General features: G+C 37.9%; 2 protein-coding genes across 7 annotated transcripts in view; one reads left to right on the forward strand and one right to left on the reverse strand.

Moving 5' to 3' along the window:
* The window catches only part of LOC140603625 (uncharacterized), a 37,828-nt gene that overhangs the window by 16,768 nt on the left and 3,829 nt on the right, over nucleotides 1–17,231 (forward strand). The window lies entirely within an intron of this gene.
* The window catches only part of ME2 (malic enzyme 2), a 48,915-nt gene that overhangs the window by 2,964 nt on the left and 28,720 nt on the right, over nucleotides 1–17,231 (reverse strand). For all 6 annotated transcript variants that reach the window (XM_072822961.1, XM_072823002.1, XM_072822992.1 and 3 more), the window contains 4 exons: nucleotides 15,496–15,638; nucleotides 10,175–10,277; nucleotides 2,924–2,994; nucleotides 2,146–2,244 (listed from right to left, as the gene is read on the reverse strand). In XM_072822961.1, the coding sequence (XP_072679062.1) occupies nucleotides 2,146–2,244; nucleotides 2,924–2,994; nucleotides 10,175–10,277; nucleotides 15,496–15,638 (416 nt within the window). The remainder of the gene's footprint in view (nucleotides 1–2,145; nucleotides 2,245–2,923; nucleotides 2,995–10,174; nucleotides 10,278–15,495; nucleotides 15,639–17,231) is intronic.

Consider the following 17,231-nt stretch of genomic DNA (forward strand, 5'->3'; position numbering starts at 1 on the left):
AGAAGAAAAATCTTTATTATAAAGAACAAAACATTTTAAATTCTAGGAAAATAAGCATTAAGCAACATACTACATTTAGAGAGGAAAACAACAAAATTATATTGAAAGACTTAAAAAGAAGAAACAGACTGTGCTGAGTGGAAAGAGGTACTGATGGGGAGGGAAGAGCCAGTACCAAAGACTCAATTTCACTGATTTAATTTGTAAGTTTGATAGTTTCCTACACAGATGCAGGGTTTTCTTTAAATTAAAAAAACTGGTAAAAAAAATTCATCCAAAAGAATGCAGTTTAAACAGATAAGAAAATACTGAAAACGATTATTGATGAGAAAGATATAGTATCTAATAATACACATTATACATACCACAGTAATAATTATTTTTTTAAGATTTTATTTTTAAGTAATCTCTATACCCAACTCACAATCCTTAGGTTGAGTCACATGCTCCACTGACTGGGCTAGCCAGGTGCCCTACATACCACAATATTTTTAATGGTGCCTAATAATAGGCCTATATGGTTAGGAACAGACTCTCAGTGACAGATTTGAGGACTTTATGTTAGTAAAAGGAGCATTCTCAATCAATTGGTGCTGGGGCAACTGGTTAACTATTCAGAAAACAATGTTTCTCGGCCTCACACATCTTACTCTAAAAAAACCTTAGGGATTAAAAGGTTTTATGTTCTTAAAAAGCAAAGGTAGATATTTATATGATTTTTGGAGTGGGAGAAGGCATTAACATTCATAAAAGGTGAGGAAACAAGCCATAGAGTAAAGAGATTATTCCACAAAAAAAACCTCTTAAAATGTGGCATTCCAGTGTTAAATTTCCACAAGTCAAAATAAATGGCAAATGGGTAAACACCTGCACCACAGCAAACAGAGAAATCATGATGCTCAATATATTAAGGGCCTTTTAAAGCCAACATTAGAAAGAAAACAACCAATATAAAAACAAGCAAAGGTCATGAACAGGCAGGCAGTTCACAGAATATGATTATTTTTTTAATTTGATTTTTAAAAAAGACTTTACTTATTTATTGGTGAGAGAGAGAGAGAAAAACACGAGGGGTGGGGGGCAGAGCGGGGGAGAAGCCGATTCTCCACTGAGCAGGGAGACTGATGCGGGGCTTGATCCCAGGACCCTGAGATCATGACCTGACCCAAAGGCAGACACCCGACTGACTGAGCCACCTGGGTACCCTATTTTATTTTTTATAATTGTTTAATTAAGCAAAAAACTCAATCTCACTAATAAATGCTTTAGATAAAAATGAAGACATAATCCTCCACTCACTAAATATGTAAGATTTAAAGAATAACGCTCAGTATCGGCATCACTGATACTGCAATATAAATTGATACTTTTTTCCTGAAGAAATATGATGGTAATCTGTATCGGAAGCCTCGGCACGTTAATACTTTTTGTTCTTTCGATTAGACATTTATCTTAAGAAAAAACAATCAAAAATGTACACAAAGACTTAAATAAGGATGTTCACTACAATATTATTTCTAACAACAACAAAAGATGCTTAAAGTCCAAAAATACAGAAATGGTTAAACGAATTATGATGCCTAACAAAGACAAGATTACGCAGCATTAATGATCATACGGGAGAACTGCTATTGATTTACCCGGGGAAAGGCTTACAATGTACTCAGTGGAGAAAGAGCAGGGAGAAACCATCCTAAAGAGGCACCGGTGGCTGCAGGTGCTGCAGACATATGCATGCGTTGGGGAAGGAAAAGGACTAGAAGGCTACAAATCCCAAATAATAATGTGGGTTATGGGGCGCCTGGCTGGCTCAGTCGGTTAAGCGCCCAACTTGTGACTTTGGCTCAGGTCATAACCTTGGGGTCCTGAGATGGAGTCCGCATCAGACTCCATGCTCCGTGACGCACGGGCTTGAGGATTCTCTCTCCCTTGCCCTCTGCCCCACCTCCCACTCTCTCTCACTCTCAAATAAATAGATCTTTAAAAAAAATAATGTGGGTTATATTCTGGTATTTAGAAAATGAGTGATCTAAAATTTCTTCTTTGTACCCTTGAAATGTTTCAAACTTTTCTCTAGTAAACTTATGCTACTTGCTTAAGAAAACATTATTAAAATATTTGTGAACAGGTATAAATTATACTTACTTTAATAGCAATGTTAATAGAAACTTCCTGAATATCAGCAAGTGGTGGGTAAAGTCTCCCTTGAGCTAGCTCTTTATCTGTCAATTGATTTGCCAGTGCCTGAAGAGAAAAACGGCATTTTATTTTTATTTTGTCTAAATGCCACAGAATAAGGACGTGATAAAATGGAAAAGTGGTTTGGGGAGCAGAAAATAATACGAGTAACATAATTCTTCTTATTTTTAGCAGGAATATATATACTTAAAGTGCTGCAGAAATTAAAACTGTTCACTGCTAAACAATAAACAACTGGATTGAAAAGTTTATTGACATATTCTAGTTAATACATACAAAGTTTGGAATAATTACATCAGCTACTATGAAAATAGACATTAAAATCTGTTATTAAAAAATGTGAGTTCGTCAAAACTCACACTGTAGTCCTGCACTGCAATAGTCCTGCAAATAAACCAGTTTGTGTCCATTAAAAAAATGAAGGCGTTACACCTTTGGTCTATGCTGTCACGATACGTTACCTTCAGACACATATATAACAGGCACGATAGGTGTTATACATATGAAAGGATTCATAGCTTACATTCAGAATTTGAAAAATCATGATAAAAAATTAATCTTATGCAAAAGTAGACGGCCAAATCAGAAAAGCCAGAGATGAATAGCTTCCTTTCCATTCATAAGGCAGCTCTAATCCATTTTCTCTCTCTGCTTTTAACTAAGATCCACTCATCTTTATAATTCATCCTTTATAAAAGAGTCGAAAAAGATTTAAAACACTTACCTTTGCAGCTTCTAGGAAAACATGGTCACTAATATGCCGGGTGTTACAGAGAATAACAGCTAAAGCCACACCTAGAAAACATTTTAAATGTTTAGTGAGGTCTTTTTTTTCAAATTGTGAAAGGAACCGAATAAATACCCAGACTTACAGCCAGTTAATGGGAACCACTACCCCAACAGCTCCCCTCACCCAAGCAGCCAAGACACAACAGAAATCGGAGAGTTAAAATCAAATAACAACATGTCTTTTAACTGTTACGACACTTACCTGCTAGACAGAGATATCAAACGGCTTTTCTCAATTTAGTTTTTATAATTAGCAAAATTACAAGTGCATACACTTCATCAATACTTGTTACAAGAAACATCAACTCCCGGCCCACCCCTAATCCTTCCAGTCTTGCTCATTTTTGTGTTCCTCTCTCCCACCGTGGAACGGCTTGCACACGGTTCTCCCGACTGACTTCCCAGGCTCAGAAGCCAGCGGCTCCTTCCTGCAGGAGGAAGTGCGTGGCTCTGGTCCACGCTTCCCGCCTCCCCCGAGGCCTCCCCCGTGGTCTACACGGAGCACCGCCGCCCAGCTTCCTCCGAAGGCTACTCAAAGCGCGGCCGTTGCCAACACCGGGTCGCAGGCATCTCTTCTCTTCTGCGTGACTTGGGTTTTCCCTGCTGATCTCCTTATTTTAGTTTTTCAGCACTTGAAATTATCTCACGCCGGCTCATCCAGCATCTCCGGCACATCCCGCACGCGCCTCCTTCATCCTCCAGAAGAGACCGCCGCGCCGCTCCGTGGTGGCCGCTCTCCGTCCCAGACCGTCCCAGGTCGGAGCGGTCATCCTGGACAGTCTCTCCCCTTTAGGCAGCTTGCCTGGGTTTCTTCGGAGTTCACTTCTAGATCCCACTTCCTCCCAGTGTCTGGTTAGTCCCCATTTGGGGCAGGACATGTTTTCTTTTTTTAAAAATTTTTATTTATTTATGATAGTCACAGAGAGAGAGAGAGAGAGAGGCAGAGACATAGGCAGAGGGAGAAGCAGGCTCCATGCACCGGGAGCCCAACGTGGGACTCGATCCCGGGTCTCCAGGATCGCGCCCTGGGCCAAAGGCAGGCGCCAAACCACTGCGCCACCCAGAGATCCCAGGACATGTTTTCCTACAGTTTTCTGAGGATGCTCCCCGGCACTCCTCCCCCCGCCCCACTGTTTTTTTTTTTTTAAATTACTTTCCACCTATTCGATCATTTGTTTGGGTTTAGAGTTCTAGCTTGGAAATAATTTCCCTTTAGAGCCGTGAGGCGCTCCTCCCCTCCAATACCTTCTGGCCACCAGTGTTGTTGGTGAGCAATCAGTGCCAGCTGAATTCTAGACCCTTTCTGGTGATTATCCTCTTGCTGTACCTCTGGAAGTATCAGGATCCTTCCTGAATGTTCCGCAGTTCCCAGTGATGTGCCTTGAGGTGCAGGACTTTTCCACACCGTGTCTGGCACTCGTGGGGGAGGCCCTTCCTACCCGGGAACCTGGGTCCTTCAGTTTGGGTAAAGATTCACGAAATCACCTGTCATTTTCTTTCCTCTACTCATCTGTTCTCTCACTCTACAAGGCTGTTTTCTGATACTGTCCTTCCTGGACCAGCCCTCTCATTTTCTTCTGCTTTCCAGCCCTCATTCTTTGCTCGATTTCTAGGTGACTTCCTCAGCTTTTAAAAAAATAATCCTTCTGTTCTCAAACTTTTTATTTTCAAGAGCTCATTTTTGTTCTCTAATTTTTTAAACAAAATTTTTGTCTTCATGTGGATATTGATAGTTTTTAAACTTTCCTTCTCCCCACCTAACCCCTGCTTCTTTCTAAGCAGCTTTTTACTCCTTGTCTATTTTCATCTCTTTTATGAAATAAATTGTTCATGTTAGGAGACTTTCCTTAGCTGACCAGTAATTTTTAAGTGTTTCTCATATGTAAGGGTTAGGAACTGGAAGGATCACTGGTAGCCATGAGCACGAGGAGAGGGCTTGCCCCTCAGCATCACTGTGGTGATTTGGCTTTTAATCATCCTCCTTTCTGGCATCTCCTTCCTCAACTGTGTCCAGTGTCCTCTGGTCTAGAAATTCTCAGTTTTGCACACACTATTGAATCTTTAGCCAGAGCGAGGCAATACAGTTATCCAGTTAATCATGGACAAGAAGAAAATCGGGTAATAGATTCCTTATTTTAATCTAGCCTCTGGATAATATATGTATTTCAGAAAGTAGAGCATCTGTTCCATCTACAGTTTATATAGTTGCTTCAATGTTTGGAGCAAAATCTATGGTCTTAGGTTTGTCTTGTCTCTTCCATGTTCTTTCTTTTCCTCTCCATTCTTGACTTTTGGATTTTTTTTTTTAAAATCATTTCCTTTCCTCCCCTAACATTCTCTCACCATAGTTAGGAAGTTTTTCTGGTCTTCCAGTGATTATCCTAAAATTTATAACAAGCACCCTTATGAAAATTCCATGGCAATCTCTAATTTGCCCTTCCACCAGACAATGCCTCCACCACCCTCGTAACAGTTTCACTCTACTTATAAGTTATTATACTTGATCTTTCAAGGAAATCTTTTTGCCTTGGCTGCATTCATAGTTTTCTTTTGTTGTTATTTGCTAGAGTCTCACAACGATGTTCCTCGATGAGGCCTTCTTTTATTTATCCCGCGTGGGTTTTACTGAGCTTCTGGATATTGTGTACTGACGTCATCATCAGGTTCTAAGAAATTCTCAGCCACGAAGCGTACAAATACTGCCTCTGCTTCATTCTCATGCTATCTTCTGGGACTACACACAGTGTATCAATTAAAGGTATATATCTGCTTTCCTATATTTTTCTCTTGCTTTGGTCTCTGGATCATTTCTTCTGACCTATCTTACAGTTTCATTCTCTTCAGTCTAATCTGCACTGGGCCTCATTCACTGAGTTCTTGAATTTATTTTAGTTTTTCAATTCTAGAACTTAAGTGTTACTTGGCTGAGTTTTTCAAGCTTGGATTTTATCTCCATAAACACAATAGGCATACTGATTTCATAATATCTGTTTGATATCCAGAATTCCAGAGTTTTCTTGTTGTTTCTGGCACTGTCTTGTCTTTTATGTGCTCTTTATCTTTTATTTTTTAACTGGGGGTGTATTTTAAAATTTGTGAAAGTCACTTGAAGACAAGGATAGTGTTACCTTGTGCCACAGAAGATTTCATTTCTATTTGCTTCTGGCCCGGCCCTGTGGATGCTGGTAGGCCAAGACAAAGATCTGAGGCTTTCCAGGTCACCATGTGATAGTGCAAACTATACCCATATTCCAAGGTACAGCCTTTAGCACTTCAGCCCCATCAGTGGTTCACTAGAACCCCATTCCTGGCAGATGCCAGACTCTAATGCTTGCCTTCCCTCCATGAAAAGCACCGCTTTGCTGTGCGGCCACTCCTTGCCGACGAGAGAACGCCTCCAGTGCAAAACTTCACATGCTGGTTTTCTGAGCTCTAGTTCTCTCCCCAACCTTGATCCAGAACTCTTGAGTATTTCATTAGTCAGTATCTTTTTAGCCTTTGGCCCTTTCAAGGTCTGATTTTTGTTGTTATTTTATCCAGTTATAATTGCTGGACCAAGTAATTCAAACATCATCAGAGCCTTACATTTTTTTATAAACAGACTTTTGGCCTCCTGCTTTTCAGTCCACTTTTACCTCTACATCAAGTCATTTGTGTATCTATATTTATAGATAATGGTGCTGATAATGGTTAACAGTAAAGTTAGGACTTTGTAGTATTGTATAAAAATCATCAATTGCCAAATTCCTTATTAGTCAAGTAAGACACAGAAAATGACATTGTTAAATTCAGCGGATAGGTATTCGTTTCCATGTTCTTATGCCTTTCTGCCACAGAAATAGTGCTGGGTAGAACAGATTGATTTTGAACATTGTCAAGTTCTAGAAAGAGATCACTGGTGATGGGAAAGTTTCTATAATAGACAGTAGGTCTCAAGAGATGAGCAGCATAGAATTCTAGACATAAAATAGCTACGGGGAGAAAAATTCGTAACAAAAGCACTGAGATATTCACAGGTTAAAAGTCTTCTTTACTTTGACAACAGTAATAGCATGCTTGCTTGATGCTAGCCTACATCCACTAAAAATCTACCATAAAAGACATGAAATCTTAGCACCTACAGTCAGCTCATCAGGGAGAGGCCCACAAGGAGAAAGACAAAGGAAATTCAGGTCGATTCCCTATTTTACTCAACAAAGTCTTTCATTAAAATGAATGAACTAAGGATCACCAGAAAAAAATTTTTTAAAAGATTTTATTTATTTATTCATGAGAGACAGAGAGAGAGAGAGAGAGGGGCAGAGACACAGGCAGAGGGAGAAGCAGGCTCCGTGCAGGGAGCCCAACGTGGGACTTGATCCCAGGACCCTGGGATTATGCCCTGAGCCGAAGGCAGGTGCCAAACTGCTGAGCCACCCAGGTGTGCCAGGATCACCAGAAATTTATAGAAAATGAACAGCACAAAGGAAGAAATATTTAAAAGAATCTTAGCTCTCAGAAGAAATTCAAAAGGATCCTGAAGTCTTAAAAAAAAAAAAAAATGAAAGTGGCTATAAAAAAAAAGTGATTTTAGGATAAGATAAAGGTATTGGGAATAAAAAATATTTGAACCTACTGAACTGATGATATGAGATATTAAGCAAATGTTAATTTCATATGTATGACACCAGTATTATAGTTATGATTAATTTTAAAAATTACTTGTTCAGAGATACATACTGCAGTAGTTACGAATGGAATTATATGACGTCTCTGATTTGCTTTAAAATAACCCATTGAGGAAAGAATGGGCAGGAAAATATAGTTACATGTTGGTGGGATCCCTGGGTGGCACAGTGGTTTGGCACCTGCCTTTGGCCCAGGGCGCGATCCTGGAGACCCGGGATCGAATCCCACATCGGGCTCCCAGGTGCATGGAGCCTGCTTCTCCCTCTGCCTGTGTCTCTGCCTCTCTCTCTCTCTGTGACTATCATAAATAAATAAAAAAATTTAAAAAAATATATAGTTACATGTTGGTAACTGCTGAAATGTGGGCGACTTGAACATGGGATTTCATCTTCTCTCTGCTTTTCTATGTATTTGAAATTTTTATAATAAAAAAATACTTTTTTTGTTGTTTTAAATTTTCAGTTTTAAGTAGGCTCCACGCCCAACATGGGGCTTGAACTCATGACCCTGAGATCAAGAGTTACATGTTCTATGGACTGAGTCAGCCAAATGCCCCATAAGAAAAGACTTTTGAAATGAGCAGTAAGAGTGCCAAAAACCAGAAAAGATGAATGAATGAATGCCATAGAGCTCCTTCATGTTACAGAATTAAAAAGGCAGACATGGAAACGTGAAATAAAATTTACAATAGAGGTATTTGATCATGGTCTAACACAAGTTCCATAAGAGAAAAAAAAAAGAAATAATGGAAGGAAAGAAATGAGAAAGAAAAAAGAATTTAAAAAATCCTTTGGAAAAGAAAATATAGTGAACTGGCCCTACATGGATATGCATAATAAATGAAAATAAGCCCAAATCTGGATGCATCCTAGTAACATTTCAGAACTCTGAAGATAAAGAGAAAATTTTAAGTATTTTTAGGGAGAAAAAGCTAGTACGTATAAAGAAATGAGAATCTCAATGACATCAGATTTCTTACAGCAACATAAAATGGAGAAATATATTCAAAGATCTGAGGGAATGGGCTTTCCAGGTACACATCTCTACCTAACCAAACTACCACGTGAGGAGAAGACAAAGACATTCTTAAGGTAAGTAAAAATTCAGAAAGTTTTCTTCCATGCTTAATAAAAACATTTATTCAAAGGATGTACTTCAGAAAAATGAGACCAAGACGGAGAGGAATAGCACCGGGACAGAAATAGCACGTGAGAGAGACAACGGCAGTTGAGACACGAGAGTCAGTCTGCTGAGGGGGGCGCCTGCGGGGGTCAGTCAGGGAAGCCCTGAGGTTCCGGTTCAAGTCATGACCCGGGGTTGTGAGACGGAGCAGCAGGGTCCCCAAGCAGCAGGGAGTCGGCTTGGGATTCGCTCCCTCGGTCCCTCCCCACACTTGCTCTTGCTCTCTTTCTCTCATAAATAGACAAATCTTAAAAAAAAAAAAAAAAAAAAAAAAAAAAAGTCTGCTGTGGGGTAGGACCCAGAAGTGAAGAAAGTCAGCAGGAAATTAAAGAGTCACTATACCTGATACTTGAAAGATTTTTACTTTGAGTTTCAAAAATTTTGTAATCTAAAACTACATATTCTACTATATTTATAAAATTATACTCTTGTTTAGGCGTAAATAATATATAATCATGTAATTTGAGAATCAATCTGTAGACAAAGTACAGAAAATAACAACACAATGTACATGTCTAAAAACCCTCTGTGCAATGTAGAAATGTTAATTAGCCAAAATTGAGGGATGGAATTAAGAGCAGATAAGAAACCTAAATACGAGACTTTCAACAGTAGGAAGCTAATAAAAACTGTCATTAGTTGCTACTGAAAGCTTTTTAGATATGTTATATAAAAACAAACTACTAGGAAAACTAAAAATAGTAACACAAACTGAGAGGTAGAGGAAGCAAGGTATTAGGAGGTAGGTAGGTGTTCACTACTATATTCAACAGTGGGAAGTGCACATACATGGTCTTCAGCCAGAATCAAGGTAAGGGAGGGTAAGTGTATCAGTCGTGATGGTAGTAAACCGTCAGAAACACGCAAAGCAAACAACCGACAGTGTTTATAGCTGAGAAGTACAATAAGAAGGTACCCAGGGGACACTGGGCTGTTTCCATGGCTTGGCTACTGTAGGCAATGCTGCTGTGAACACCAGGAGCATGCATCCCTTTGAATTCATATTTTGCATTCCTTGGGTATAAATGCCGAGTAATGCAATTGCTGTATCACAGGATAGCCCTATTTTTAACCTTTGAGGAACCTCCATACTGTGTCCACAGTGGCTGCACCACTTTGCATTCCCACCCGCCTGCCCACCGCAGTGCGAGAGGGCTCCCCTTTCCCCACATCCTCTCCAACACCTGCTGTTTCTTGTGTTGTTGATTTTAGCCATTCTGATAGCTGTAAGGGATTATCTCACTGTAGTTATGACTTATATTTCCCTGATGATTTCGTGAAGTATTTTTAACATAATTAGCCATTAATTTTTAACATAAGTAATACTGGCATTTACCTGGAAAAATATACACATTGTTTCCTTGGCCTGGTGTAAAGAGCTGCCCATCACTGAGTTTCACTGGCTCAAATGGACTGCCACTGGCAAACAAACATCTTCCCTGTTAAGAAATGAAATAATCTTAATTTGTAACTACATGGACTTAATGTGAATCCAAACAAAATTAAATCCTGTACTAAAACAGACCAATAGATTACTTGTCAATAGGCATAACTTACTACATAACTTAACCTTTCCATTAAAATTCTTATAATGAATTTTTATGCATAGCATACATTCACATAAAATTGAAAACTATCTATTAATAAACTAAAAAACCCTGACGTTTCTATTTCCTTGAAAAGTTTAAAGTATAAATGGGCCAATAGATACCATCCCAAATAATATAAATCATGTGTGAATGAAGGGGAGCACATCAACAATTAGACCAAACACTGACTGTACATCTGTTATTTTTGGCTCCGTACCAGGTATTCTGTGTTAGCTGAGTTTAGCGTGCATAAAAAGCCTTATGCAATTATCATCTTCATTTCACAGACATAAAAAAAAGGGGATCTCTGGGTGGCTCAGCAGTTTAGCGCCTGCCTTCAGCCGAGGGCGTGATCCTGGAGACCTGGGATCGAGTCCCATGTTGGGCTCCCTGCATGGAGCCCGCTTCTCCCTCTGCCTGTCTCTGCCTTGCTCTCTGTGTGTCTCTCATGAATAAATAAATAAAATATTTAAAAAAAAAGAATTTCAGAAAACTACTGCTTAGATTTCCAAATACTTTGTAAAATTCACACATTACAATTGTAGCAGTTAAACTTGAATCCAGATTTTTTTTTAATTATTCCGAAGACCATGGTCTATTATGCTAAAGTATGACTAGAGTAAGTCATATTTTTTATTTCTATTTTTTGAAGATTATTTATTTATTTGAGAGAAAGCCTCTCTGTGCACAGGGGAGGAGGGGAGGGGCAGAGGGAAAGGGAGAGAGTGTTCCAGGTGGACTGTGCTCTAAGCACAGAGCCCATCTCAGGGCTCCGTCCCACGACCCCGAGGTCATAACCTGAGCCAAAATCAAGAGTTAGTCGCTTGAACAACTGAGCCACCCAGGCGCCCCAAAAGTAAGTCATATTTGAGTATCTGGATTAAGTAAGAGATGATTTGTAGAAAACTGAACTATCTCCACCCAGTAGGATGGACAAACTGACATGGCGACTGAACATTGGCAATATTCTAAACACAGAATAGTAAGTGCTAAGACAATGCTTTTGTCTTCTTCTCTCTAGATCTAAAAACGTATATTATACCAAGGTTGATTATTCTTTGAAGTAGACCGTACCATTGGCATTAGTGGATTTAACCAGGAATTTGACCCTTTGGACCATCTGAGGTCTACGATGTATATTAATTATTACTTTTACAAGACATACTTGCAGTTTCAAAATGACACAAAGTGTAGAACCTGTCCAACTATGCTAGTGGTGAGCCCAGGTGGCTATCCTGAAGCTACAATGTCAGGCAGATTTATCATTTTCTCCAGATAGCTATGCTTATTCTCTCTCTGTTCCAAGTATAGCTCTACTTGTGATGAAACTGTGTTTCTCTGAAGATTAAAGTCAGCTCATGGCTAATGCCATATGTTACAATGATAATGCGCATATTAACAGATGATTTTTGTGATACCACTAATTTTAATAGCTTTATAAACTGGTTTATACAATATAAGCTTTTTATAGGAAAAATGTTCCATTCTCATGATATCAGTAAATTTGGAGATTTAGAAAGATCTTGGGCATCTTCTCTAGAATGGCAAGATTCTACAGTTCTTCAGGTTATTTTTTTTTCTTTCATAATCAGCCTACTGTTTAAATGTGGCTAGATCTTAATGATAACCAAGTGTTCTAATTCTGAAGTTCAAGAATTAAAAAAAAGTATTTTTTTTCACTAAGCAGCAGAGGGTGTTAGAGTAACACCAAGACGTCTCTCTATTGAAAACAGAAGGACACTAAAAATTTAAGAGGTGACTGCAAATACATAATTTATGCCATTATTTTATGTAACACTAAGAAGGAATTTATGTAAAATTGATCTATGACAATGATTTTTTATCCTTTTTAGGAGATAATACAATATCGAGAAAAAATCTGCATCTTAGAATTGATGGAATACAATATATCAAATTAGTCTCCTTGGAGGATTTTTATTCATTCCAATAACATACATCTAATTACAACAGTATTTATTCACAAAATACAATTCTTAGATGTTTGGGCAGCCTTCTAGTAATATACAACGACTGCCCAAAACATTTACGTTTTAGATTTCTAAACTGCCAAAGCTCACTGATACACTGAGTATATCTATCAAATAGTCATTGTATAAGACTAAGATTTAATTTGGGGGCAATACCACTAATTTTAAGTAGAAAAGACTAGTAAACAGGATACCATACTTTGGTAAAAAGGTAAGACAGTGTAGTAAATAGAGACTGATTTTTATTTATTTATTTGATATCTAGATGCTTGATTTCAAAGAGAAAGATTTCAATAACTATTAGAAGTTTCAATGATTACTATAACCACTGGAAACCAATTTAGGAGGATTTATTTTGACTAAACTGAGTGGCAATATGAAATGAAAGGAATTTGGGGAGAATGTATGTATCAAATTTTTTGGCAGTGATGAGAAAAGAATGCTAAAGACATAAGGAGCATGGATACTAAGTATGGAAAGTTATGAGAAGGTTCTGCTTTGGCCATGATCTAGGCTGTTTCATACCAGTTCTCCCTCTGATAACAATGAGAAAAACTGGATAAAATGCATGAAGAATTTCTGTTAAGGAAGCAGTAGTCTTAGGAAGATAGTGAGAGCGTGGGTGTGGGAGATATTCAAGATGCACAAGAAGAGGAAAACAAGATATGTGAGCCCATATCTCACATGCTGAGAGCCTGGACAACAAAGCTCTCAGGAGTCGCACAATGACAGAGAGAAAAGTAAAGTTCAGGGACTGCTAGGGATGATGGGTGCTAATAAATACCCTCAGAACTTTTGATTCATGCCCAAAAGGGTTACACGCTGGGAGAAGGGGTAAACCACAGAATTCAAGCGGGCACCCCATGGATTGCATCCTGATTACATTACGGTGAGTTGCTCCAGACCAACACCTACCAGAGGGAAAGGGAAAGCCCCTTCACGCAGAGCCTTAAATTACTGCTCAACTGTTCACCCACACCATCTAGCACCCAGTAAGGAAGCAAAAAACAAAAATAAACTAGGCTTACAAAAATATAAGAACTGCATAGCCAAGAGAAAGACAAATAATAGAAGGACTCACAGAGAGTAAGGTATTTGTTGCTATCATACAGTAACTTTATGATTCATGCATGTGAGAAACTAAATGACAAGACAGACTGTTTTAGCAGAGAACCATAAGCTATGCAGAAAGATGAAATACGTATTTTTAAATTACTGTTAAAATTATGAGGTATGATGATACTGTGATTGTATTTTTAAAAGAACTCTTAACGTTTGAGAAATATACTGTAATACAATGAAGTGATGTCTTGAGAACGGCTTCAAAATAATCAACGGTGGGTAAGATGTACAAGAAACAAGATTGATGATGAGGTGATAATTTCTACAGCTGGTTCTGGTATACGGGAGTTGATTACACTATTTTCACTTCTGCATATGTTTGGAATTTTCCATAATAAAAAACGTTTTTAATAGAGTGGAGACAAAAACACTTATCATAGATTGGTTACCTATTCTGAAGTATATGATCCAACAAGTATTCCTGGTGGGTATCAATGTAAACAGCATTTAAATATCACTTCCTGGGACCACTTAAAGATCACTTTACAAGAACAATACAGAAGAAAGTGATTATATGTGGAGATTACAAATAAATCCCTACAGAACAGTAGGAAAAAAATCTAACTGTCCTAATGGTATAGGAGCAGATATTCGTAATTGGGATATAACCCCATGGCAGTGTCAAAAAGTTCAAAAGAACTAAATCCTAAATGATTTGGATGAAAGTAAAAATTTGTTCCTGACAGCTGTCAGATAACGACTGAAAACAATGGCCCTCATAAGGACAAACCGTAACACTGAAGAGAGTGAAAAGAATTGTTTTATGAAACATGAGGGCAAGAAGGCAGACTTTATTTAATGAATTGACATTATGACAAAATGAATTGACTTATTTAATGAATATGACACTAAATAATTAGAAAAATAATCAAATGGAAATTCTACAAATGAAAAATACAATAAAATTAAGAAACTAATAATAGATTAGCATAGCTAAAAAGAATATATGCAAACTGGAATATAAGTCCAAGGAAAATCACCAGATTAAAACACAGTATGCAGGGGTACCTGGGTGGCTCAGACAGGTAAGTATCTGACTCTTGATTTCAGCTCAGGTCATGATCTCAGAGTTAGGGATCAAGCCCCACATTGGGCTCAGCGTGGTGTCTGTTTCTCCCTCTCCCTCTCCTCCACTTCCTCCTCTCTCTCTCTCTCTCTTTCAAGTAAATAAATAAAAATAATTAAAAAAAAAATCCACACAGTATGCAAACAGGATGGTATATATAGAAAGTAGTAGAAGAGATACATATGTAAAAAAGTCTGACATTCATATAACTGGAGTCCTATGAGAGGAGGGAGAGAATGTAGCCAACTCAGAGATATTTCTAACACAGATCACAAAGGAGGGCATCATGATAAAGAGTTCTACAGTCCCAGGTGGAATAAATATAAAAACCCCCGCAAACTATGCCCATTGTAGTGAAACCCAAGACAAAATGATGTATCAAAAGGAAAACAGAAGTCAGAAAACAATAGAATAATATCTCTACCAAGTTTTACTTCTATGCACAGCGAAAAGATATCCTTCAAAATGAAGGCAAATAGATTATTAAGGGAAATTCATCAGACCCACATTCAAGGAAAATTCTTCTGGTAGAAGGAAAATGATCCAAGATAAAAGCAGAGACATAAAGGAAGGACAGAATGGCAAGAGAAGATATTAAAATGTATCAAAGTGAGTATTTTGTGTTTAGAACAATAACAGCTTTGGGGTTTAAGATACAGAGAGAATTAAAATCCACAACAAGAGCACACAAGACGTGGAGGTGTTAAAATGGAGATATAAGGGAATTACTTTCCAGAATTCATACATGCAATAATTTTATATCAGAAATTGATGATCCATGGGTGCACACTGTAATCTCTAGAGTGACCATGAAAAGTATTATGCAAGAATGTGTCACTAAGGCCAATAAGGGCAAACAGGAGACTGAACGAGTTCACATAATTATTAGTACCTCTGTAAGTGTATACGCTTCCTCAGCAGTGCACTCAGCCATCGCTGTAGGATTGCTTAATGCAAATATTACAGGTCTTTCATTGATATCAGCCATGGCTTTGATTACACCGGGAGTGAAGAGTCGGCCGGCTCCTGCAACTCCTATGATAGATAAGGGGGGAGAAAAGCAACTTTTTTTTTTTACAGGTGACATAATTCTTATCCACAGCAGTTCTACAATAGGTTTAATACAACAAAAGCCCAGGTAAACTCCCATTACAAAGAAAGATTTTATATCGCTGAGAAAATGCCATGGGAACACAATCTCGAATCTGAAAAAAATAAAACGCTAAAAGTTTTCACTTAAATATTTATTGTTTATCTCACATAGTAAATTGTAGGAAATAAAGAAAGAGTATGACTATCTCCATCACTGTCTGGTGAAGAAGATAAAACTTGCTACAACGTGAATGAACCGTGAGGACTTTATGCTAAGTAAAATAAGCCAGTCACAAAAGGACAAATACTGTTACGATTCCACTTAAATGAGATACCTAGAATAGTCAAATTCATGAACACAAAAAGTAGAATGGTGATAGCCAAGGGCTAGGGGAAAGTATTTGCTTAATGGGTATGGAGCTTCAGGTCTGCAAACTAAGTTCCAGACACCAGCTGCACAACAATCTGAATGCATTTAACAATACCCAATTTTACACTTAAAAATGGTTATAAAGGCAAATTTTATTTTATGTGTATTTTATCACAAAAATAGATTTTTAAAAAGATAAAAACTTTCATCTCAAATGTTAAATTGTTAAACTCTGGTATTCATTACAAAATCATAGGAATTTAGAAGGGATAAAAAGTCATCTTGACTAAAGCAATCTACTTTCTTGATTCAATTTAATGACCTTCTCTTAACCCCTATCACATCTCAGACACTGTATTAGGCCACTGGGATATAAGATTGAGTACGATGCAGCTTACAGTTGAAAAACAAAGTCAACAGAAAAAGAGAAAATGTGTAACAGGTGCCAAGTATTCAGTGTTACAGAAGCACAGCATGAAGAACACTCAGGCCATGATGGGAATCTGGGGACCAAGCAATGGCTCAGCAGAGTACTTCTCCAGTTCATCTAGTAAGAACACTTGTATTCAACAGTCAAAACAATTAATTTTCAATTCCATTTTATAAAACAGTATGAAATAAAGAAAAATACTGATCTAGAGACGAGAGTTTCAGGGTTTACTCTGTGTCACTCCTGGCCTTATGAAATAGTGAAAAAACTTGGGCAAGTGGTTTAACATCTCTGTGCCTAATTTTCTTATGTAAAAAAGGAATCTGAAATGCAGGATCACAGGGGAAGAGAGGAAAAAAATTAAATAAGACAAAATCAGAGAGGGAGATAAACCATAAGAGATCTTAACAATAAGAAACAAAAAGAGGGCTGCTGGAGGGGAGGGGGGTGGGGAAATGGGGTAACTGGGTGATGGGCAATAAGGAGGGCACGTGATGGAAGGAGCACTGGGTGTTATAGAAGACTGATGAGTCACTGACCTCTACCTCTGAAACCAATAATACGTTATATGTCAATTAATTGAATTTAAATCAATTTTTTTTAAAAAGTAATTTATATTCAGTGTTTCTTCATGTGGAGGGGTGTGGACATATTTTTAGGAGTCCATAAGTTCTAAAAGAATTAAACATTTTTAATTTTTGTTTCCTTGATCCTCCAGAGTCAATGGACAGATTCT

The sequence above is a fragment of the Canis lupus genome, chromosome 1 (genome assembly GCF_048164855.1).
Source record: "Canis lupus baileyi chromosome 1, mCanLup2.hap1, whole genome shotgun sequence".
NCBI lineage: Eukaryota > Metazoa > Chordata > Mammalia > Carnivora > Canidae > Canis > Canis lupus.